Source organism: Moschus berezovskii, chromosome 25, assembly GCF_049115385.1.
Source record: "Moschus berezovskii isolate FMDL1 chromosome 25, NW_MosBer_1.0, whole genome shotgun sequence".
NCBI lineage: Eukaryota > Metazoa > Chordata > Mammalia > Artiodactyla > Moschidae > Moschus > Moschus berezovskii.
The window spans coordinates 10,788,736-10,812,318 of NC_142484.1; the positions used below are offsets into that span (position 1 = coordinate 10,788,736).

Consider the following 23,583-nt stretch of genomic DNA (forward strand, 5'->3'; position numbering starts at 1 on the left):
GGCATCTACACTCACTCTCCAAGCCCTGGGCCGGCCTGGGCTTCAGTCCCTGATATCACCTCCTTCCTCTGGCCTAACATGACCTTCCTTCCAGGCTCTGGGGATTATTCTCAACACCCAGGTCTTTTCTGGGAGCACTTTTCATGGAGCAGGAGATCAGCACACTAAGCCTGGGAGAGGAGAAAGGGAGGAGGAAGGGGAAGGCCAAGGTGAAGGCCCAGCTCACTGGCAAAATGTGAGGATTCTGAGCATCCTTCAGAGCTCGTGCCTCCGGCTGAGACCCCAGCCTGAAAGGCGGTCAAGAGTGCTACCCCTGGGAGGGGCAGCCCAGCGGAAGACACCCCCCTGTGCCAGCTTCCCATACCCTTGGCCCCAGCCAGGCAGGAACATGCCATGCCGCCTGACTCTACTTGGCCAAACGAGGCAGTGCATCTGCTGGGGCTTTTCCCCACCCAAGGACCGTCAGGAATTCAGCTGGACGCCAGCCTGAGACAAGATAGCTGACAGAGCCTCCTGGCCTCCAGAAGGGCTGTTTGTCCTGGGGCGGATGCCGGGGCACCGGAGTGGATTAGAAGAATGATGGGAATCAGTTCTGCCATGGCTTGAGCAGAACGGAAAGCCGGCGGGAACCCTGCACCCCTCTGCTCCTCCTGACTGCAGGCGGCCGTCTGCACAGCCATCACCCTGCCTCCCATTCTGTAGCTGTCATGTGGGAGCAGGGGCCATGCCCAGGCTCCAGGAAGAAAGCAAGCAGCCTCAGAAAGGCCTCTGGGACCCCCTCCCCTGCCCACCCTCTCTCTAGCCGGCCGGGATTCGATGAGCATCACTCTCGTGCCAGCATCAGCGCTTCTTCTGTCCACTGCGGTTTGTGCCCCTCACCCACCGGCCAGCCCCAGAGCTCACCCCACCTCCTCCACTTGTAGTCCCTCACAGCAGGGGTCGGCAAACTTTTTCTCTGAAGGAGCAGATTTATAAATAATTTAGGCTCTAAGGAACACGTGGTCTCACATCACATTAAAAAAAAAAAATCCTTTAAAACTGTACAAACCATTCTTAGCTTGTGGGCTACACAAAACACGCTACCAGCTGTAGCTTGCCGGCCCCTGACCCCTCTCACAGTTCAGTTGGCATGCTTCTGACATCCTTCTCTCACCCCAAATGCTGGGGGCCCACACAGAGAGTCAGGGTGAGAAGGCTACCAGACCCCCCAAAATCCCACCCCCTCTTGCAGGGGGAAGGCATTCCTCCTGCTTCCAGGATGTGACCCTCCCCGCAACACCACCAGCTTCTCCCCAAATCTCCTCCTCTTGCCCTTCACTCGCGCCCCTGTGGCCTGCGAAACCACAGAGAATGACAGATCAGGAACTTATGCAGAGCAGCCGTTTTGTTTTTAAGAAGAGCAAAAGGAATATCTGAAAAATACATTAACCAGGGAAAAACATGTTGTTTTCGTTGGGTTTGACTTCCCCCAGCACAACCAGCTTCCAGGCAGTCAAATGGAATTTTACCAACTGTGAAACAGTACCGGTGGGCAGGGAACAAAGGAAAAACGAGGATTTGTCCTGAGGAAAGGGGGCGTTCTTTCCAAAAGTTAGATAGATGCCAGTGCAGGTGTCACCCTGGAGCAGCCGTGCCCAGGACGAAGATGCAAAGACAAAGGCATCCACCGGCTTCGGACCCCATGGTCGTCCCCCATTTTCCGAGACCCCCACCCCTTCCCCTCTGTCATCATGTCTCACTCGCCTTTTTGACGACCTCTCCAGGAACTCTCCAGGGCGACCCACCTCTTTGCTCTCTTGGATGGTGGTTGAAGTGGGAGACCTCCTGGTCCAGGAGTCCCATCCTCTGGGACATCCCATCAGGCTGGATGCATGCCTGCCGCTTCCGAGAATCGCTCTCCGTGTTCAGTTGAGAAGCCAAAGCTGGGGGAGCTCAGCCAGCACCCGGAAAATGCCCACAAACTGCGATGGCCTAGAGGGGCAGAGGGGCACTTTTCACCCCTGGAAAGGGCAGGCAGCCCCACAGCTGCCCAGCGGTTCTCTGAGAGAAGCTGGCCCAGAAGACGTCACCCCTTGACCTCTGGCCCCACGCTGCTGCCCACGTGATGATTCCTGGGCTGTCTGAACCAAACCTTCCTCAGGGCAGGATTCCTCCAGACCACCCTGACTTTGGACACAGGTCCCTCGAGTCCTGCCAGGCCCTCTCCAGACCTTGCCAGCTTCCTGCACTTTCTGTCTCTCTCTCTTTGCCCCTTGGCGCCTTCTGGATTGATTCTCCAAGGAAAGGCCCCTGAACTGGACCCCAAAGCCTTGGTCGCTATTCCCCAGATCTCCAGGAAGGGGGACCCAGGAGAAGGCGGAGGATGGCCGGTCCACCATGTGCCAGAAGAGCCTAACGTTCTCCTCCAATGGGCCGAGTCTCTAAGGACCTGGGAGGGAGGCCCCAGACCTGCCTCCTGGCGACCACGACCCAGGGATGTCTTGATGAGGGACTTCACTGAATGCAGTGCCCTCTGGGTTTCCAAGCTTTCTAAGAACTTTCTACCTGGAAGCCCAAACCCGTCCACAGTGTCCCCAAGCAAGATGGCAGCAGAGGGCCTCCCCACCAACCTCCGGCTTCTCCCAGGGGCCCAGATGGTCTGAGTAGCCTCTGGCCTTTGTTCAGTCAGAGATGAGTGAACCTTGGATACGGACCGTGTCCCCGGGCCTGGGCTCCACTCGTCCTAGCCTTCCCCGTGGGTTTTCTCGGGGCATCCCAGCCACACGCCTCTGCCCAGCCCCTCCCCGGCGGCGAGCCGGGTCTCAGGCTGCAGACACCTCCACTCCATTCCCCTCCCTTCCCCACCCCCACCCGCCTTCTCCCCTCTCTGCTCGAAACTGTTGACAGTGCTGAAGTTCGGTTTCTCTTCCGCAGGTCCCGTTTCTCACTCCGTTTTCTTCTCTCTCTTTGTCTCTGTCTCTGTCTCTCTCTCCTCCCCCTCCCTGCCCCCCGCCGCCCCGCGGGGCCTCCTCCTCCTCTCCCCCGGCTGCTGGGCTGCCCACCCCGCCCCCCGGGCAGGGAAGGCCGGATGGTGGTGCTATCCTTGGTCTTAGGGCTTTCGGAACAGGATGACTTTGCCAATATCCCTGACCTGCAAAACCCAGGAACCCAGCAGAACCAGAACGCTCAGGGGGACAAGAGGTACGAGCACAGGCGAGGGCCTGCAGCGGCCGTGGCAGAGACGGAGGCGTGGAGAGGCTGCCAGCCTCGACCCCCGGCTGCTGGACAAGGCGGCGGCACCTTCTGCGGATGCTGGAGCGGGAGGACGACCCCTCCCCAGCCGGCACCCTCACACCCGGCACACTGGTGGTGTCCCTTGGGCCTGAGGCCAGTGTGGCTGTCCTGGGACCATTCTGGATCAAGCCTGCTCCCCGGGCCTGCCTGCCCTGGCCCGGAGCAAGCCAGCCTTTCGGCCCCATCTTCCTGCTTGGCTCCCCTCTGCTGCCCTGTCATCTTTCATTTCTGTCCCACCCGACCCAGAAATCCCAGTTTCTCTGGTGGTTGGTGGGCGGCGGGGATGTTAGGGAGGGGGTGTCAGCCTGTTCTCCCTCATCCCCACCACCTCAACCTCCCTCTTGCCTGGAGGTCCCGCTGGGGTGATGGTCACACACACACGCACACACACACACACCACCCCTGCAAAGATGTGACCCAGCTGCTCAGGGCTGATGGAAGAGGAGGCCCTGGCGGGGAAGGTCTGGGGCCTAAGAATGGGCCAGGGATCAGAAAGAGCCAGAAAGGCAGCCCCCCCTGAGCCTGAGGTACCAGGAGGGGGTGGGGGGTGAGAGCAGGTGGCAGGGGCTGGTCAGGCCCTCTGTCACTGGGAACCCTGCTGCTGGCCTTTGGGAGTAGCCCGCATGGCCCCAGCATGGGCTGAGCAGAGGGCTGGGCACTTAACCGTCACCCTGGTCATCAGGAGCCAAGGGAAGCATCATCTGATGCCCCCGTCTCAATGAGGAAGCGGAGTGCTCTCATGGGGAAGGGGATGGGCAAAGGTCAAGGGACCCAGGGTTCATGCAGCATCACTAAGGTGGGATGACCCTGCACCTGGTCTGGCCACCTCCTCCCGCCTGACCTTGGGCTGGGTCAGGTACATACCTGTAATCGCAGGAGGAGGACCCACCCCTTGATCAGGCTGTACTTTTCATCAGACCAAAGGCCTACAGGAGAGTTGTGTGGCCTGGCAGCCAGGCAGCCTCCTTCTAGCTCTGGTTTTGAGACCTTGGGCAAGTCACAGTTCTTCTCTGGGCCTCTGCTTCCTTGTCTGTCAAGTGAGGGATTAGACAGGGTGACCCCTTCCAGCTTGGACATGCTAAGCCTTGAACGAGGGAGCAGCCCCTCGGGTTGAGGCACGAGTCAGAGCCTGTCCGCCAGGCAGGGACCCTGACCCTCACTCACTAAGAGCCCGGAAGGCGCAGGAGGGACTGTCCCAGGCTGCTGCCGGGGGCCTGTGTGGGAGGGGAGGACAGGCCGAGTTAGCCGACTTCCCTGTCTCTGCAGTGGCTTCTGGAAACCCAACTCTCCTATTTTCTTCCCATTCCAGTTCACAGTTGCATGTCTGGTGGGCAAAGCCTCGAGTGACCAGAGTGGGAGGGGAGCGTGGGACCAGCTCTTCCGCTCACGGGCACAACTGGTGTCACACCCCGAGCCCAGGTCCTGGGATGTGGGAGGAGCCAAGTCTGCCACCTCCAGGCCACTGGAACCACAGGAGTCCCAGCTTCCCGCAGGCCAACCAGAGGGCGGTGGGGGAGAGGGCTAGGGGCTGCAGGAGAGGAGCTGGAGCCCTCTGAAAGCCTTGTTAAGAACCCGAGCTCCTGGCCGACAAAGGTGTGAAGCGTGAGGGAGCAGATGCAGGCTGGAAACGAGATTTCACATCACCCATGTGTTAATTAACTGGCTCCATTTTCACCCACCACCTATTTTTACCTCCTTGCCACTCAGGTCTCACTCCATATTTTAACACACCCATCCCTTCTGATCATTGCATCAGTCATCCCCTGCCTTTCTGGGAAAGGTGGGTGTGGAGGTAGGGGCCCTGCGCCCTCACCCCCACCCAGCCTGACTTTCTGAGTGGACCCAGGCCACTCCCATCCAGTCACGCCTACTCCATCCCAGAAGCTCATTTCTCATGGCTGTTGGGGTGTTTCTCGGGCGATGGGCCACTGCTAGGGTGCTTCCTGCCCGGCACTCTCCCTTCCCCCAAGCTTGGCATTGGCATCACCCTCGGGGCACGAGGCACTTTAGGGCCCACCCCTCTGGGCTCCTGGCTGCATGGACCTTGCAATGGTGAGCTTGGGTCAGCTGTTCCCTTCCGCCTCAGCTTCTGCCTCCATGTCCAGGGTTCGCCCTCCAGTCCCAGTGCCCCCTTCTCCACCCAGCTGACCCCTTGGCTGGGTGTCTCCAGGGTAGCAGATGGGTGGCCCTCGGCCGTTGTTGGGGAGAGCATCCAGCCCCCCAGGTCTGTTAGCCACAGGTTCCCGGGAGACAGAAGAGGCCTAGGAGGAGGCGTGGCCACTCCAGGTCCCTAGCAAGGTGGGGGTGCATTTAGCAAGTCGCTGCCCCCCATTCCCACAGTTCTTGGTGGCCCTGAAGCGCCTCCCATCCAGGACCCCCCAGACCCCTAGGCCTCAGTGCGGGAGCCCCAAGAGATGCAGATGGCTCCTGGGCCCGCAATGGGGAGGGAAGGAGGCCACGGCTGCCCCTGGCTCCCACGCCCCGCTCGCCTGGCCCACCTCACCCGCGCTGCCCTGCACCTGCGCATGCCTCGTGCCCTGTCCGTCCGGCTCACCATCGCTCCTCGGGATCCAAATGGCTTCCACCATGGCCCCACCCCCCAGAGTGGGGCGGCGGGCAGGGCGGGACCTGGCCCCCGTCGCTGCCCCCGCCCCGCAGCCACCATGTTTCCTCCGCCCCGGTGTGCGTCCCCGCGTCCTCTCGGCCGCCTGGCTCCCTGTCCCCTTGTCCGCCCTGCGGCCTGTTCACTCGTGTCCAACTAACCTTTCTCGGCTTCTCTCCCTCCCTCCCTGTCTCCTTCCTCCCATCTGCTCCTCACAGGGGTGCCCCTGGGCCGGGCCGGGCCCCTCCGCCTCTCCCTCTGCCTCTGCGCCCCCGGCCCTCTGTCTGTCTGTCCTGTGACCTCCGACAGCGTCAGTGGCGCTGACCATCTTTTCCCAGGCTGCTTGGCAGCTGTGCTGATGCTGTGGTGTGGCCAGAATAACTCCGACTCTCTCATACCTTCGCAGTCAATCTCGGCTCTCTCCTCCGCTCCCGCTCTATTTTTAACCTGACTTTACCTCTCCAGCTATTTCAGTCTCCTCTTCCTCCCCGTGCCTGTCTGCGTGAGCACGTGTCCGTGTGTGCGCGTCTGCGTGGTGCGTGCCTGCGTGCGTGTGCGCTGCTGCGGCCCCGCCTCTGGGGGGCGCCCCGGCTCGGGCGGGGCGTTCTCCGGGTCGTCCGGACACAGCCGCGTTCTCACGGCAGGTGCACCGCGCGTCTGACTCTCGTGGCGTCTGTCCCCGAAACCGCCCGCTGCTTTTTCTGTTTCAGCGCGTCCCAGTTCCCACGCACCCCTTGGCATGCTCGGGCCTCCCCGAATGTGTGTCCTCGGGATCTAAGTGTGCACAGCGCTGCGTGTGCGTCATCTTGCTTCTCTGGTCGATCCACCTGGTTGCCCATGCCATTTCTTTCCCTGTTGCCTGGGTGTCTGTCATGCTTGGGTGCACTCGTGTGTGTTTATGTGTGTTTGTGTGTGTGTGTGTGTGTGTTCACACACCCTGCTGTTGGGTCCTGGTGTCTCCCCTCCAGGGCCTGGCATATTCCATGCATGTCCTGTCTGCCTGTCGTAGCCAACCGTGGGTGCTGGTGGCTGGTCCATTCCGCGGGCCATGGCTTGCGTCCAGCCTGTGTGTGTCTCCAAGTCTATGGCTCTGGTAGCCTCGAAGCTGTTCCACCGTAGCCCGTCACGAGCCCCATGCTCCCCACCACACGGTCCCTTCCTTGCTGCCTGCCCGCCCCCTCTTCTCATGGGATGTTCCAGCCTGGTCCCCGGGCTGGCTTCCTGAATCCCGGCTAGATGGAGACTAGCTCACCGCCCAGCCGCTGGGCCAGAGAGCCCAGCTTCCCGGGGGCCACACAGAGTCAGGGGGTAGATAGGGGCCTGGAGTGGAACCGTCAGAGCCGGGGGCTTTTCAGTGGGACCCTGTCTTCCTCTCAGCTTGGGTGAGAGCCTTAGCAAAGGGCAGTCCTCAGAGTGGGAGGAGGAGGGAGATTGGGGAGCACGGCGGTGTAGAGTTGCTCCGTCCAGTAGGTGGCCATTTCAATCTAAATTATGTCAATCAAAAGAAAAAATCGGTTCTCAGTTTTACTGGCCACATTTCAGACGCTCAATACCCACACGTGGACGTGAAAATTTCTAGTGGACAGGGCTGCATGGACACTGGTCCCAACCTCACCTGGTCAGTCTCGTGTCTAAAGGGCACCTGTATTCCTGCTGAGCCTGAACAAACAGGTGGGGCCTCCAGGAGACAGGAGCTCTGGGCGTGTTTGCCAAGGGAAATGACGCGGACAGGGGAGCTGGACACACCGTCTTGGGAGCCTCCCTCCTGGGCTGGGGCCAGCAGGGGTGGAGGGAGCCTCTAGGGAGGGCAGGTGCTCAGAGAGCACCATGTGAGCAGGGGCTGCAGGGTGGGGTACTTTCTAGGGGACAGAAGGAGTGGGAACACGGGCCAAAAATCACCTGCCAGGGGATGTCCAGCCAGATCACGCGGGGGCAGAGGCGAGGGGGAGAGCTCCTGCTGGCCCGCAGGAGGTGGCAGCTGCTTGGGTACCAGAAGGTCCTGCTGCCTCCCAGGCTGGTGGTGCCCAGCCCAGCCCACCTCCGAGTCCACACTCATTCGGATTCCTTCCTGCCCCCAGGTTGCCTGCAGGAGGGAAGGCGGTGAACACAGCCCCAGTGCCCAGCCAGACGCCCCACGATGAGTCTGACCGCCGGACTGAGCCTCGTTCCTCCGTCTCAGACCTCGTCAACTCCCTCACCAGTGAGATGCTCATGGTGAGAAGGGCAGGAGGCCCAAGGCAAGGGGTGCGGGGTGTGGAGCGTAGGGGTGAGTCATGCAGGAGAATGACCCTGGTGGCCAAGTGAGCCTGCCCTGCGTCCTTTTCCACCTTTCACCCCATCAGCCTCTCTCTGCTTCAGTTTCCTCATCTGTCAAGACAGACTAAGAATTCCCATCCTCCACCCATCTCTAGGTGGAGCCAGGGCCTTAGAAAATCTGATACATGATCCTAGGAGGAAAGGCTCGTGGACCAAAGACTTGGGGCGGAAGGTGTCCCCTCTCTTGGAGGGACCGCCCACGGAGTGGAGCTGTCAGGTGGCACTCTGGGTATCTCCTTCCCAGGAACCCGGTTGCTGGGGGTCAGCCGAGGCCCAAAGAGAACAGGAGAGCAGAACCCCTCTGGTCCTAGTCCTTCTGAGTGGACCCCACCCTCCTGGGATCCCGGCCCTGGGGATCTGGGGTGTTTTCTCTAAGGGAGAGGTCGTGGCTTCACATGGCACCCCCTGGTGGCTGCAGTGAGTCACAGCCATTTGCCCCACCTGCACTGAGCGACTTCACTTTCACTTTTCACTTTCACACATTGGAGAAGGAAATGGCAACCCACTCCAGTGTTCTTGCCTGGAGAATCCCAGGGACGGGGGACCCTGGTGGGCTTCTGTCTATGGGGTCACACAGAGTCGGACACGACTGAAGTGACGCAGCAGCAGCAGCACTTTCCAAAGGGATCCTTGGAGGGCCCAAGGCCCCAGGGCGAGCCCTCTGTGATTCGGCAGCCGCAGAGGTCAGGCCGGAGTCAGGCAAAGGCTTGGCAGCCCAGAAGTCCCAGGAAGGCTGGGCGAGGACCTGAGGGTGGGGACCCAGTGCCTGCTAGATTCCTAGTGGGGACAAATCATTTCCCGTCCCTGGACCTGGGTCCCCCACCCTCCTCCCCTTAGCTCCTCCCTGTCTTCTCCGTCCCTCCTGTAGAGAAGGAAGGGGCCATGGTGGGCTCCTGGGCCCTTGCTAGACCTGACATCATTCAATTCAGTGTTCCCTTGCTCACCACTCTGACACCACACCCTCCACCTTCCCAGAGGCCCCTGGAGCCCCAGACCCCACCCTCCTGCCATTTACGGTTCTGGCTGGCTCAGATCACCCATCCACACTCCCCTTTTCTATATTGTTATAGGCACATCACTGGGAGATCTCATTAAAATGCAGATTCCCAGTCAGCAGGCCTGCTACGGGCCCAAGTCTGCATCTCTCTGGAATACAGACTAGAGTATCAGATTTTTCCACATCCCAGATCTGGGCTGCCTTCAGTCTCTCCTCTCTCCCCTTCTTCCTGCCTGCCCTGAGCCCTGCCTGCCTGGTCGTCCACCACCTTCCTGTCTGTCTTCCCCGACTCGTGTAGATCAGCCTGGCCTTCCTCTCCTCTGGACGGGCCTTCGGCACAGTCCATCCTGCCTCCCTGCACAGCCTCTTAATTGGTTCCAGCTTCCTGGTAGCCAGGTTCCCAGAAGGGACGGCCCTTTCCCAGCCAGCTCGCCTGCCCCTTGCTGCCTCCAGGGAGGGGCCGGCAGCCTCAGGCAGAAGAAGGGAGTGCAGGCCCCAGAGCCCTCTCACATGCTCAGCGGATACGCAGAGGTGGGCAGGCAGGGTCTAATTGCCTAGCCTTAGGCCACAGCTGGGTCATTGGCATTAACAGTGGTGATGAAGATGAATAGGGCAGAAGGAAACCAGGCCCCAGGCTGATCCAGGTCCCAGACTGTCCGCAGCTCAGGGGTCAGGAAACAAGTCGGGCACCCAATATAGCCTTTCAGACAAAGGGACTGAGGGGAGGGGGTCAGAGACGAGGCCTAGCCATACCCCCATCTGGGTTACTCCTGCCTGCTTACTTCTACCAGAGCTGGGGCTGAGGTAGCACCTCCTCCAGCCCTTGGTGGGGAGGGCGGGGGTGGGGAGGCGGTGGCTAGTTTGGTTGCCATGGAAACAGATCCAGGAGCTGCCCCAGCTGGTTAATTAGGGCTCAGGGCTGTGGTTTGGGAAGACTGGGAGTGGGCACAGAGCCACTGCCCAACTCTGAGGTGAAGTCCACTGGCCCAGGTTAAGACTCTCAGCACCAGGCCACCCTGTCTGCGAACCAAGATCCAAATAACCAGACCAGGTGGGGCTGGGGCCACCTGCGCTCCGGTCACCATGGTCTCCACCCCAAGTTTAGAAGGCATGGGGAGGGGCAAGTGGTCCTGGAAAGGACTGCATGCCCCAGGCTCTCAGTCCATGGCCAGCAGTGGCAGGGGCCAGGCTGCAGAACAGGACCACAGAAGGGTCTCTTTAACCTTCCCTGGAACCCCATAACATAGGTCTGTCTCATGGTCCCACTCTATAGATGCAAAAACTGAGGTTCAGAGGGAGTGGGGCCAGTAGGAGGAGAAGGAAGGAGCTCCTGGGGAAAACTGGACCTGAGTTGGAAAGCCAGATTCTCAGTGGGCCTGGATGGAGCTTGCACGGGGCTGCCTGGATCTGGCCAAGGGGTGGGGCTGAGGGGGGACCCACTTCTGCTGTGAGAAGAACAGGGGAGGCAGCTCCGCCTGTCTCCCACCTCCAGACAGGACCAGGGGTGTGGCTGGTGAAGCCCCAGACACTGGTGCAAGAGTGAGGGCAGCTGGAAGGGCATTCATGATAGCTGGGCACTGACCTGCGTTCGAATTCTGGCTCATCACTTAGTCACAGGCTGCTTGAGGCAGTAATCTCTGTGCCCCAAATCAGACTGGAGCCCAGTAGTGTCTGCTTCATCAGGAAGTTAGAGGGAGTAGCTGAGGGCAAAGCGAACAGGGCAGGGCTGGGCCCAGGGTGGTTACTATTGATGTGATCTGGGTGCCTCTCACCTGGGGCAGGGGAGTCCACACACTGACTTGAGGGTGGATGGTGCAAGAGTCTCAAAATCACCCTGGGATGTGGGCCTGCTTTGGTGGAAAGAGTGGATTTTTTTCAAGTCAGAGAGAATCCATACTGCTGTGCAATCTTGGACTTGTGACTTAACCTCTCTGAACCAGTCTCCTCAGCTAGAGAGTGGTCATAACTGCCTCTCCCGGCTGTTGTCAGGATTCAGCAAGAAGATGATGTAGGAGGCTTCTGCCGCGGTTGGCGCACATCATACGTATTCGTATCATCTGTATTAGTTAGTAGTTCAGAGCCTGGGGCCGCCTCTTCAGGAAGAAGGAGGGGGCACAGAAAAGTCTTCTGCAGGGGAAGGAGCGGAAAGCAAACCGGTTCTAGTAGTTTTGTCTTAAATATGGTACTCTGGGCCCCACCCTGGCTTTTAATCACCTCAGGAGCTTTTAGACAGGAATTGTTGTGCAGTTGCTGAGTCGTGTCCAGTTCTTTTGCAACCCCAAGGACTGGAACCTACTGGGCTCCTCTGTCCATGGGATTTTCCAGGCAAGAACACTAGAGTGGGTTGCCATTTCTTTCTGCAGGGGATCTTCCCGAGCCAGGGATTGAACCTGGGTCTCCTGCACTGGCAGGCAGATTCTTTACCACTGAGCCACCTGGGAAGCCCAGAGAACGGAATGCCTGGACCATGTGGATCCCTGGGTCAGGGGTGGAATTTAGGATAGGACCCAGGGAAGAAAGCAGGTGGCTGGGGAAGGACAGGATTCTAAAACCTAGCCAGGTGTCCCCAGTGAGCAACCACAGCTGGGAACACTTGGCTGAGAGACCCTCCCCCAGTTCCTTCCCATTTTTTTGACTTCCCCCAGGGAATGGGACACCCGTGCCACTCCGCATGTCTGTTGGCTGCTGGGTTGGCCCAACCAAGTGCCGCCCCCGGGGATGAGGACTGAATGCAGGCGCGGCCATCCAGTGGGCAGTGCTGTCATCCGAGGCTGCTAGGAAAAAGCTCTGCCGCCTAGCCCCCCAAAAAGGAGGCTCCCCAGGGGTGCGGCCTGGGAATCTGCACTTTGCATGTCCCTGCCTTACGCAAATAGATGTTGCTTCTGAAAATTCACCTCTCTCATTCTGTAAATCTCTTTATCCTCAGAACCCCAGAGAGTCACTTTCTAAAGAAATACCGTGGTAAACGTTTTTGAGATGAGAACAATCTCCCTCATCTGTTTTGTAGCCCCGGTTTTTGTGTTGGTGTATTTCACAGGGGGCCCTCCCATAGGCTGATGGAAGGGTGGAAAGGAGGAGGGGGGAGCTGGGGTCCCGGGGCACACCAGGGGAGGCAAAGCAGCCTGTGGTGAAGCTGGGGGTGGGGGCAGACCCAGGGCTGCGAGGAGAGGTGGGGGAGTGGGGTGCACACGGCTCTGGGGCTCAGGGGTTGCCCTGGCTCTGCCCCCTCTCCCTGTGTGATCCTGATCAAGGCACTTGGCTTCCGCCTCAGCATCCTCACCGCCAAGATGTGAGCAGGAGAGGTGCCACCACCCCGCTACGTGGTGATGGGGCAGGGATGGAGGCAGCTCTCCGTAGCTGGACCGGCCTTGGGCACAGGGGGGCCTCCCAACCCCGCTGGGCTGTGGAGGGGGCTTCGGGGAAGCAGAATTCTCCCCAATGCTGCCTGCCTCTCCCCTGCCCCCAGCTCTCCCCAGGCTCCGAGGAGGACGAGGCCCACGAGGGCTGTAGCCGAGAGAACCTGGGCCGGATCCAGTTCAGCGTCGGCTACAACTTCCAGGAGTCCACGCTCACCGTGAAGATCATGAAGGCCCAGGAGCTGCCGGCCAAGGACTTCAGCGGCACCAGCGACCCCTTCGTCAAGATCTACCTGCTGCCAGACAAGAAGCACAAGCTGGAGACCAAGGTGAAGCGAAAGAACCTGAACCCCCACTGGAACGAGACCTTCCTCTTCGAAGGTGAGGCCGTGCCGCCCCCACCGCCAGAGTCCCCCCTTCCCCTTGGCTGTCCCCCGCACCGCCCAGCCACACACACACACACACACACACACACACACAGATGACCACGTGCACAAACACACTTGTTCAGATACACACACACATACACAGGCCCAGTAACTCGGCCCAGTCACCCTGATGCGTTTCATGTCTGGCTGGGATGAGGTTACAGGGCTGAGTGGAGCCAGCATCACAGCCAGAGGGCGAGGAGGAAAGCTGGGCCACTGCCCGGACACAGGACCCATCCTCAGCATGCAGGAAGGAGGGGAGACAACCACAGGATATAGAGGAGGAACACCTACAGTGACCATAGTGTAGAGGGTAAGGGCCCGGGCTGTGGCCCAGGCTGCCTGAGTTCAAATCTCAGCTCTGCCGCTTACTAGCTGTGTGATCTGGGGCAAGTTTCTGAACCTCTCTGTGCTGTGGTTTCCCCATCTGTAAAGTTAAGATAATAGTGAGGGTTAAACAGATCAGGGAATTGTAAAAGCACTCACAGCACCCAGAAAACACTTTATATCAGTTTGTTAAACACCTTTGGCAGGGTGACAGCCAGCTCATCCACTAAATAATTCCTTAAGGGTGAGCTAGTCGGTGCTTGTTTGTTACTCCCCTCCTCAGTTCTGCATGAGGGCCGGTTTAGAGATGGCATAACCAGCGAGAGGCTCAGCTGTCTGCTGGGGTAGGTGGCCGACTGGTCGGGTGAAGTTTAAGGGCAGAGCCTCAATCCACTAATCCCTTCTGCAAACATTTCCCCAGCATCAGCTATGGGCTGGGCACTGTCCTGGGTACTGAGGGTATAGAAAAGAATGAGGCACCATTATGACCCTTAAGGCATTCCTTGGAAAACACAGATATGTAGATAAGTAAACCATACATTGCATGGCAGATGCGCAAGAGCCCAATATAAACTGTTGGTGACACTGAAAACCATTTCCCAGAAGCAGGATCATTCTTGATGGATTTTGAGGGATGAATAGGAGTTTGCCAGATAGGAGACTGGTGTTGAAGAGAGCTGACTCAGGTTTAGGGACTTCTTGGAGCCTTCAACCTTTCCAGAACACTTGTCCGCATGCATTTCACCTGAACAGATGCCAAAGGTCACCTAGGGAATTCCCTGGAAGTCCAGTAGTTAGGACTCCATGCTTTCACTGGCAAGGACCTGGGTTCAATTCCTGGTTAGGGAACTAAGATCCCATAAACCGCATGGTGAGGTGAAAACAAAGTCACTTGAACAGGTGCCTGGGGTACTCCAAAGTGAGCAAGACATAGCCCATGCCCCCAGCCATACGGGCCCCCTCTCAAGAATTCAGAAGCTGGGTGCTCAAGGGATAAAGAATTTCCTCTTCGAGTGCGCCTGCTCCTGTCAGAGGCAACTCCGTGCTTCTAGCATCTTTGGTAGAAGGCACTAGAATCCTGCAGAACTCTTCCTCTCCCTTCATCTTCTCCACCAGCTGAGCTAAGATCTTAAGTATTCTCCTTCCTGCTCACACCTTGGTTCAGGATCGCATCACCTGAGGCCTCCAGGCTGGCCGTCACCCGCCGCCCTCCCAGGTCAGCTCTTCCTCCTACTAAGCCTCCCAGAGCCCAGTGAGTGACTCAGGCTTCAGACCTTCCTTTGGCTCCCCAGTATCTTCCATCCTGTCCCAGCGCCTTCCCCTGGCTCTCCGCTCTGGCCTGAGGTCCTGTTCCAGCCCAGAACACTCCAGCTGTTCCATCAGGCCCTTTCACGGGCATTTGTTCAATGATTGATTCACTTAACAAATATTTAATCGAGTGCCTACTACGTGCCAGAAATGGTGTTAGACGCTGGGATCCGGTGGTAGCTGAGGACAGAGATGCCTTCCTGGAAATTCTAGCCTACTGGGAAAGCCAGACTCAAGGAAACATAAATCTCTAGTGCAGCCTGTGATAAGTGCTGCGAAAGGAACGGGCTAGTGTATAAAACAGGGGATCTGAGCCCCTCTGGGACGTCGGGAAAGAAAGCTGAGACCTGACAGAAGAGGATAAGCTGAGACACGGAGTGGTGGGGCCAAGGCAAGAAAAGCCAGGGTGGCTGGAGCCCAGTCATTGAGTGAAGAGCGGTCACGAGGTGAGCAGGGAGAAGACAGCGGGCCAAATTATAGAAGGACTCGAGGCCGAGGCAGGGCTCCCAGCTTTTATCCTAAGTGCACTGGGAGCCATTGAAAGGCTTTAAGTCGGAGAGTATCATGATGTGATTTCTATTTTTAAAAGCTCACCCTGGCTGCTGTGTTGAGAATGGGCTCTAGGAGAAAGCTCACGAGCAGGGAGGGCTGTTTGGAGACTCTTGTGACTCTCTGGGCAAGAGGTGCTAGTGGCTTGGATGGCAAGGTGTCAGTGGAGACGGGGATGGCTGCTGACCTGTTGAGGAAGGACGGAAGGACAGGCTGACGCATTTGTGGGAGGCTAGGGTGAAAATGCCGAGTCCTAAGACGAGTGTCTAGTGCTTTCTCCACCTTTGCCATTTCCCTCTGTCCTGTGTCCTCCTGGGCCTTTCTCTCTAGCAGCTGTGGCCATCTCAGGCACGGCCACGTGCCCAGACTTGTCTCAGGATGACTGGTATTGGCAGGGCCACCCAGAGGGCAAGGGGGGGCCACTGCCCAGCCTCCAGGACAGACTCGTGATGAACGAGTGAATGAATGGTCTGCTCTTGATTAGCTGTGGGACTTTGGGCCAATAATTTAAGCCATCTGAGCCTCAGTGTCCTCATCTGTAAAATGGACATGATACCATCCACCTCGCAGAACTGTTGAGGGAGACAAATGAGACGGTCCTTGCTGACACTTCAGGGAGGTCTGAGTGCACATGTTCCTGCCCGGGAGCGCTGCCCCGCCCGGGCTCTGTGTGACCGCTCTGTCCTGCTCTTCACCTGCACTGTCTGTCCCCCAGGTTTCCCCTACGAGAAGGTGGTGCAGAGGGTCCTCTACCTCCAGGTCCTGGACTATGACCGCTTCAGCCGCAACGACCCCATAGGGGAGGTGTCCATCCCCCTCAACAAGGTGGACCTGACCCAGATGCAGACCTTCTGGAAGGATCTGAAGCCATGCAGCGATGGGAGTGTAAGGCCCTACCTGCAGGTCCCCTGCTGGGCAGCTAACAGACCAGATCCTGGTTGTTGATCAGTCGCTAAGTTGTATCTGACTCTTTGTAACTCCGTGGCCTGCAGCCTGCCGGTCTTCCCTGTCCTTCACTATCTCCCAGAATTTGCTCAAATTCATCTCCATTGAGTCTGTGATGCTTTGCGACCCCATGGATTGTAGCCCACCAGGCTGTCCATGGAATTCCCCGGGCAAGAATACTGGAGTGGGTTGCCATTCCCTTCTCCAGGGGATGTTCCCCACCCACGGATTGAACCTATACCTCCTGCATTGCAGGGGGATTCTTTACCATCTGAGCCACCAGGGAAGTCCAGATGGGGTCCTAGTCCCTCCTCAATGGCGGGGAATCAGGAGGGTTGTGGGTGGTGTGGGTGGGCGGGGCCTGGCTGACCCGAGTTCCCACCAGCTGGCTCGAGGCCAATACCAATGCTCAGCACTTAGGGAGGCTGGGTGGTGATAGAGAGCCTGGGGAGCAGGGCCCAGACCTGCCAGATGAAGGGAAACCAGCTATGAGGCTGTGACAGACAGAGGCGGTGGGTAAGCACCCAGGTGCAAGGGGAGGGGTCCCCTGGTCCCCACGGCCCTCTTGTTCTCCCTCTCAGGGGAGCCGAGGCGAGCTGCTCCTGTCTCTCTGCTACAACCCCTCTGCCAACTCCATCATTGTGAACATCATCAAAGCCCGGAACCTCAAAGCCATGGACATCGGGGGCACGTCAGGTGCTGGCACCTCTCACGGCCGGGGGCGGACAGGCCAGGGAGCTTCTGGTGCACAGGAGTCATGCTGGATGTGAACATCAGGGTCCTGGCTGTGGGCTTCACCCCCGACCCCCAGGCCCCACCTCCAGTCCCCACACCTTTACAGCCCTGGTGGCCGCCTTTGGAGTACCCTCAGGGTCAGCATCATCTTGAACTCTGTCCTGCTCAGGATCGGGAAGAAAGTGAACACGATGGTAGGGGGGGTCTTGGGTTCGAGCCCCAGCTCCGACACGTCTTATCTGTGACCTCGAGTGAGACCTGAGCCTCCCAGTCTTCCCGTTTGTGTTCCCAGAAGGGCACTAGGCAATGGCTACAGTCCCTGGCAGCTCCTCCATCTGCTGATGCCCCAGGTCCCCCCACCTCCTTCTTCCTTGGGCATCCTCACCCCACAGGGAAAGTGTGCAGCCCTTCCTGCCCCAGCTTCCCCTCTCTGCTCCTCTGACCGTTCCCCCTGGTGTCCCCCAGACCCCTACGTGAAGGTGTGGCTGATGTACAAGGACAAGCGGGTGGAGAAGAAGAAGACAGTGACGATGAAGAGGAACCTTAACCCCATCTTCAACGAGTCCTTTGCCTTTGACATCCCTACGGAGAAGCTGAGGGAGACGACCATCATTATCACCGTCATGGACAAGGACAAGCTCAGCCGCAATGACGTCATTGGCAAGGTAGCGGGGGCACCCGGCAAGGGTGTGTCCTTCAAAGGAGCTGCCGGGGTAGTGAGTGACCGCAGGGCTGGACAGCAGGAGGGAGAGGGGGTCAGTCTCTCTGTTTCATCAGAAAAGGAGAGGATTGGTCGAGATTTGCCCCTCAGTGTCCTCCCATGGGTCCATCAGTTCAGGACAGACCACTGGAAGAGCAGGGAAAGAAGGAAATGATAGGGAAAAGTGTCCTGGGTTCCCAAAAGAGGGGTTTTCTGGGCAGGACCCTCTGACAAGGTAAATCAGTGTCGCCCTGGGTTCTGCCTGCAGAGGGTAAGTGGCCTGGGGCTTGTGTTGAGAGCTGCAGTCAGGCTCCGAAGACCTGGCTTTGGTTCCTCCCTCCTCTGCTCTTCAGCAGCTGTAGGACCTTGCCTCTCCGAGCCTCAGTGTTCTCATTTGCAAATGGAGCTATAATACCAAGCCTACAGCACTTCCCAGGGTGTTGTAAGAACTGCCTGAGGCATGTGGACATTCTCCTTGCAGAAACTGACCTCTCTTCATCATATATTAACCAAAAATCCATGCCTGGCCTTGAGTTTTTCCAGGATGCAATTCTGTTCCGTAAAGCCATCTCTTTTCTACTTTGAAATGTCTATTCCTTTGTTTGGCTATGGCTTAGTGTGGAGAGTGTGAGCTTGAGAGTCACCCTGCCTGGATCCAGGGCCCAGTTCTACCTCTTAACAGTCATAACGTTTAAGAGCCTTGTTTCTTCCTCTTGAAATGAGAGTAAGACAAACCTAGCCTCACAGGGTGCTGGGAGGATTAAATAACACAGGCAAGATGCTTAACACAGCACATGGAACATGAATGTTAGCTACTATCGTAATGAAGGTTATTACTGAGAAGTTCCTAGTAAGGGCATGGGTGTTCAATCAGGAGTGCAGGTTTGACCGGGAACAATGCAGGAAGTCAACTGATCAGGGAGGTACAGGGGAAGGGACGATGCCAGGAGCAAGTGAGGGGAGAAGGTGGGTCACCTAGGGGATGGCCCAGTATGAGGGAAATGGGAAGTGGCCTGGGCACCCACAGGGAAGAGGGCCGAGGTGGAGGCACCCCTGAGACAGACGGGAATGGAGAACCTAGCTATTGGGGGTGGGAGGGAAGCAGCTGGCCCCAAAGAGGAGAGTTGGCCCTGCCGGCCATCCAGCAAGGCCCAGGGAGTATGTATGACTTGCTGACCTGTGGTCACAGGTGGGACAGGTCCCTAGGATAGCATCACCCACATCCCAGTGGGACCATGAGTGTTGAGCCCTTCCTTGACCAGCTTAGTCTTTTCTCTGCTACTGCTACTGCTAGCTGCTAAGTCACTTCAGTCGTGTCCAACTCTGTGTGACCCCATAGACGGCAGCCCACCAGGCTCCCCTGTCCCTGGGATTCTCCAGGCAAGAACACTGGAGTGGGTTGCCATTTCCTTCTTCAATGTGTGCAAGTAAAAAGTGAAAGTGAAGTCGCTCAGTCGTGTCCGACTCTTCGCGACCCCATGGACTGCAGCCTACCAGGCTCCTCCGTCCATGGGATTTTCTAGGCAAGAGTACTGGAGTGGCTTGCCATTGCCTTCTCCGAGTCTTTTCTCAAGCTTAGTCTTTTGGAGTTGGGTGAGTCCTACCTTCTGCTGGCTGAACCGAGGCGAAGGTGGATTTGTTCTCCCTTTGGCCCAAGTAGCTTAGGAAGCCCTGTGCCCTGAGCTAACCACCAGTCACAAGGCTGAGGTTAGCCAGGGGATCATGTGCACAGCCTAAACTTCTCACATGGAGGCAGGTAGGATTAGGTTGATAGTATAAAGTCTAGGGGGTCTCTAAGACTTGGACACGACTGAGCGACTGAACAACAACAAATGAAGCCCCAAAGACCCAGATTTAAATCCCTTTTCTGCACCACTTATAAATCCTGTGACTATGGGTCAGTCTCTTAACTCTCTGTACCTTAGTATCTCCATCTGTAAAATGGGGATAATAACATACCTGCCTCAACGGTAAGGATTTGATGATCTATGTATGCAAAGTCCCTAGCTCAGTGCCTGGTAGGTAGTAAGTGCCTATGAAGTGTGGGAGTGTTTGTCAGTAAGGAGAGATATACAGTGCCCAGCAGGTAGGGGAGGGAAGGGCGTGGGAGAATCCTGCCTCCATCCCCATCCATCTCCCAACACAAACTGACTGGGAGTTTAATTTGAAAGGACCAGGCATGCCCAGGCTCCCGAGGGAAAGCACAACAAGGAAGATAGGTCAGGCTGGTGGGGGGTGGGTGGGGATAGGAGGGGCCTCTATAGGGTAGGTTGTCACTGCAGGCAGAGACCCCCTTGGTCCCCACAATCACAAGCTAGGGCGCCACCGTGGACATGGAGTGTCACCACCAGTGGGGGAAGGGACAGTGCCTCAGAGGGTGCCACTAACGCCTCCTCTTCCCTCTCTCCCCAGATCTACCTGTCCTGGAAGAGTGGGCCCGGGGAGGTCAAACACTGGAAGGACATGATTGCCCGGCCCCGGCAGCCTGTGGCCCAGTGGCACCAGCTGAAGGCCTGAATGGGGCCCGAGGGAGCCCCAGGGGGCCAAGGGCCCGGGTCCCCATCACGCCCTCACCACTTTATGCACAAGGCCCGGCCTGGCCCCCCCAGCCATGGGTGAGGGAAGGATCCCGAGGGCTTGGCCAGGGAGAGGTCCCAGGAACCAGTCAGGCCCTGCTTCTAGGGAGCACCAGCCCCGTTCCCCACCGGTCCAGCTCTGGGGGAGGGGCTCTGGGAGCCATTTGCCTGCTTTGCCCCTTTCCTTCCTGACTTGCTGATACTCAAGAAGTGGGGAGGTGAGCTTGAGAGCCAGAGGGCAGATCCCTCCAGAGGCCCGCCAGGTGGGCACGGTCCCCCGTTTTCTTTAAGGCAGTGCCTGGAGTGGAGGAAGGCCGCCCCCGCCCGCCACATGGGCCCAGGGGAGGGGAGGTTGGAGGCGTTTGGCCCCGGCCTGGCCTGGCCTGACCAAGAGAGAGGCCTGTTCCAGGGCAGTTTCAGGAGCCGGCTGGGCCCTGAATGCTGAGGATAGTATATAGCCTGCTCCGGGGGTCCTGGAGCCGCAGTCCTGTGTACTTGTATTGTGTCCACCGTGCGTGTGTAATGTGTGTATGTGCGTGCACGTGTGGGGGTGGCAGCACGTGCTCCCTGTGTCCCTGGATGTGCTGAAGACAATGCAGAAAGGACGGGGTTTCATGACACGAGGTGGGCTGGAGGCTTGAGAAGTGAAGGCGCAGAGCTAGGGGGTGGGAGAGGAGAGGCCGGTGAGGGGGCGGGGTGAGGCAGGGATGGAGGAAGAGGGGCAGAGAGGAGCTGGGCTTACACCGGGGCTCTGTTCTCCTCCTGCCTCCCCGGAGCTCTCCACCAGCTCCCTCCCCAGCAGTGTCATCTCTTCAGCATTGGTTCAAGCCTTTTAGGCACCCACTGTGTATATCACATTCCACCTCTGCTCCTTTCTGTCTCAGGGGTCCCAAGCCCCCACTAACTCTCTTCCCTAACATCCTCATCCAAAGACACCCGCCCCCTTCCCAGTTGTCACATCCCAGCCACATTGGCGGCACCCACCATGCCTTCCAGCTGCCTTCCCCTTCCTCCTCTCTGTCTGCCGACCTCCCTGCCACACACATTCTCCCTCTCCTCCATCCCACCCCATGCCCACACCCCTGCTTGGAGACCTTCCCTTTCATTCCATCGTGGTCTCTGTCTTGCATCACTTGAGCAGCTCCAGGGCTGTCCTCCCACCTTTCCCACCGCCCCTGGTCCCTCAGAGCAGCTCCTTCTACCCCTCGATTCAGGCAGAGGAAGCAGAGAGCATTCTCGGATCCTGTGAGTTTTGAGGTTGCCCTCCTCCCGCACAAAGAGGCTGTGGTTTCCCTGCCTCCGCGGCTGCAGAGACCAGAACTGGCAGCTCCACGGAGAGGGAAGATTTCAAGATGATCCCTGCTTAAGCCCCCTCATCCCCACGTGGGTCCCGGTGTTGATACAAGATAGCTGGCGACGGCCTTCGAATCCCGGGGTCCGCGCGCTTGCGCCTGACATTCCCGGCAGACGCCGCCAGGTGGCGCCGGCACACCACAGTCTGTGGACGAGGCCTGGGACCACGGCTTTACCCACAAAGGGGTCTGACGCCACAGGAAAGGAGACTCTGAAAAAGGTCCCCCACTTTGCACGGCAAAAGCATGGGCAGTTGGGAACCATGTTCCTTAAGTAGACTTTCCTTTGAGCTGAGCGTTCTGCTCACATTTTTGCCCATATCCAAAGTTTCTTACATAGACTGTCACGCCTTCGCCCCTACCCCTGACCCCAAGGATCTGGAGGAATATCATACAAAGTAAGTGAATCATTTTGTAGAGTGAAGAGTGCTAACGTAAAGCAAGTAGTCACCCACATTCCTTGTAAGTCCCAATTTTTCTATATTGTAGCTTTACTTAAAATGGGGTTCTGCCCTCATGGCACGGCCCTTATCAGGCAGGCCGGGGAACCAACCCCCAGCGGGGAGGGAGGGCAGCGGCTCCGGAGGCAGTGGAAGCGAAGAAAGGTTGCTGTTGGAAGCTCTGAGAAGCGGAGGGGCTCTGCCAGCCTCCATCCCGCCTTCAAATCCCGTGCCCCTCCACCTCGAGGCCGGTGGGAGAGCAAGCCCCGCCCCGGGTCCCCTTTCCTGCTACGGAGCTCTCGGGAATTGGACCAACTAGCGCTGAGTGGGCGGGGCAACCGTTTTCCGAGTCCCGCCCACGAGGCTCTTAGCCAATCACATGCAGAGAGCATCACCGGGCCCCGCCTATTCCAAAGCTGACCGCACCCAGGCGCAGCGAAGAACCCCGCCTGGAGTTCTCCAACCCCCGACGTGCAGCCTGAGCTCTGGGACGCGGGGGAGGGGTGGCAAGCGGCGGGCCAAGGGCAAGGTGGGCTAGCAAGGGAAGAGGCGGGTGGTATGGGTGAGGGCGGGGGAGGTCTAAGTCTTTAGGGAACAGAGAAAGGGGGAACTTGAGGGTGGAGGGAAGGCACTGCCCTGTCGCCATCCCAGGACTATGGACAGATCACCCACACTCCCGGGGCCTCAGTTTCCCCATCTGTAAAATGATGGTAATAATACTTCACCTACCTCATGGGGGAGGTTGTAAGGCCGCCGTCACCTGACCTGGGGGTGGAGGCAGGAAGATTCTGAAGGTGCTACCCGCGAGCAAAGTATTATTACCGCAGCCTGAAGGCAAGGCCCGCCTGCCCCTCCCCCCACAGAGCCTCCAGGGATAGCTGAGGCCGGCCTGGGCCCACCTATCTCTTCTCCACTGTGTCCCTGCTCCCTTCTTGAGCGTCATCCACCATCTTTGTGGGCACCCTAGAGTTAGTTGTTAACTTGTTCAGGTATCCTTTCTTGTGACCATCACCCCACGTAACTGCTGTATAAATTCCACCTGCCCCAGGACCCCGCACCTGCCCACCGGCGCTAGACGCCAGGGAAGGGACAAGGAAAACAGCCACACAAAAAGCCAAGGGGAGTCCCCAGAGTCCCCAGTCCTACTGGGGCCCCAGGGGTGGGGATTGGTGGTTTCTGTTTGTATTGTGTTTGAGTCCTTGAGCGCAAGTGTTTTATAAAAAAAAAAAAATACGACAAAAACCCACTGTCAGGAAAAAAAAAAATTGCAGCGAAGAGAAATGAAGAAAAACTGAAGGAAAAAAGGGGAAAAAAACCATACAAAAATTTTCCACCACATGCACCCTCTAAGCCAGCAAGATTTCCTCTTTGCAAAACCATATTTTTGTGGGGATGGGGCCTGCTTTTTGTGGCAAGGCCCGTTCTGATTAATAAAGGATCGTGAAAAAGTAGGGCCTTGGCTGTTTCCTCCGTGGGTCCTAGCCCTCCACTATCTCCCAGGGGAAGAGGAAATGGGGGATGGGGACGGGTAACCTGGGGCCAAGTCTCCCCTCACCTGTAACCTTTGGGATTCAGCTTCGCTTGATGAGGCCCTTCTAGCCTATCCTTCAGGTTGAGAATATGAACCCACCAGCTACCCAGAAAGCCAGGAAGCAGCCATACACCCTGGATCAAGCCTA

General features: G+C 58.1%; 1 protein-coding gene and 1 non-coding gene across 5 annotated transcripts in view; one reads left to right on the forward strand and one right to left on the reverse strand.

Annotated features, from left to right (window-relative positions):
• SYT7 (synaptotagmin 7) overlaps positions 1-23,355 on the forward strand; it is a 63,825-nt gene extending 40,470 nt beyond the window's left edge. For 3 of the 4 annotated variants that reach the window (XM_088832056.1, XM_055415787.2, XM_055415788.2), the window contains 6 exons: positions 7,954-8,089; positions 12,655-12,925; positions 15,872-16,041; positions 16,683-16,797; positions 17,302-17,501; positions 19,949-23,355. In XM_088832056.1, the coding sequence (XP_088688182.1) occupies positions 7,954-8,089; positions 12,655-12,925; positions 15,872-16,041; positions 16,683-16,797; positions 17,302-17,501; positions 19,949-20,053 (997 nt within the window). In that variant the 3' untranslated portion in view covers positions 20,054-23,355. Of the gene's footprint in view, positions 1-3,057; positions 3,181-7,953; positions 8,090-12,654; positions 12,926-15,871; positions 16,042-16,682; positions 16,798-17,301; positions 17,502-19,948 lie in introns of all 4 variants that reach the window. The other variant, XM_088832057.1, reaches the window with a different exon arrangement.
• Positions 11,558-11,629, reverse strand: TRNAG-GCC (transfer RNA glycine (anticodon GCC)). Its single transcript has one exon. It is a non-coding gene; the product is annotated as a tRNA-Gly (tRNA).
• Positions 23,356-23,583: the final 228 nt, after the last annotated feature.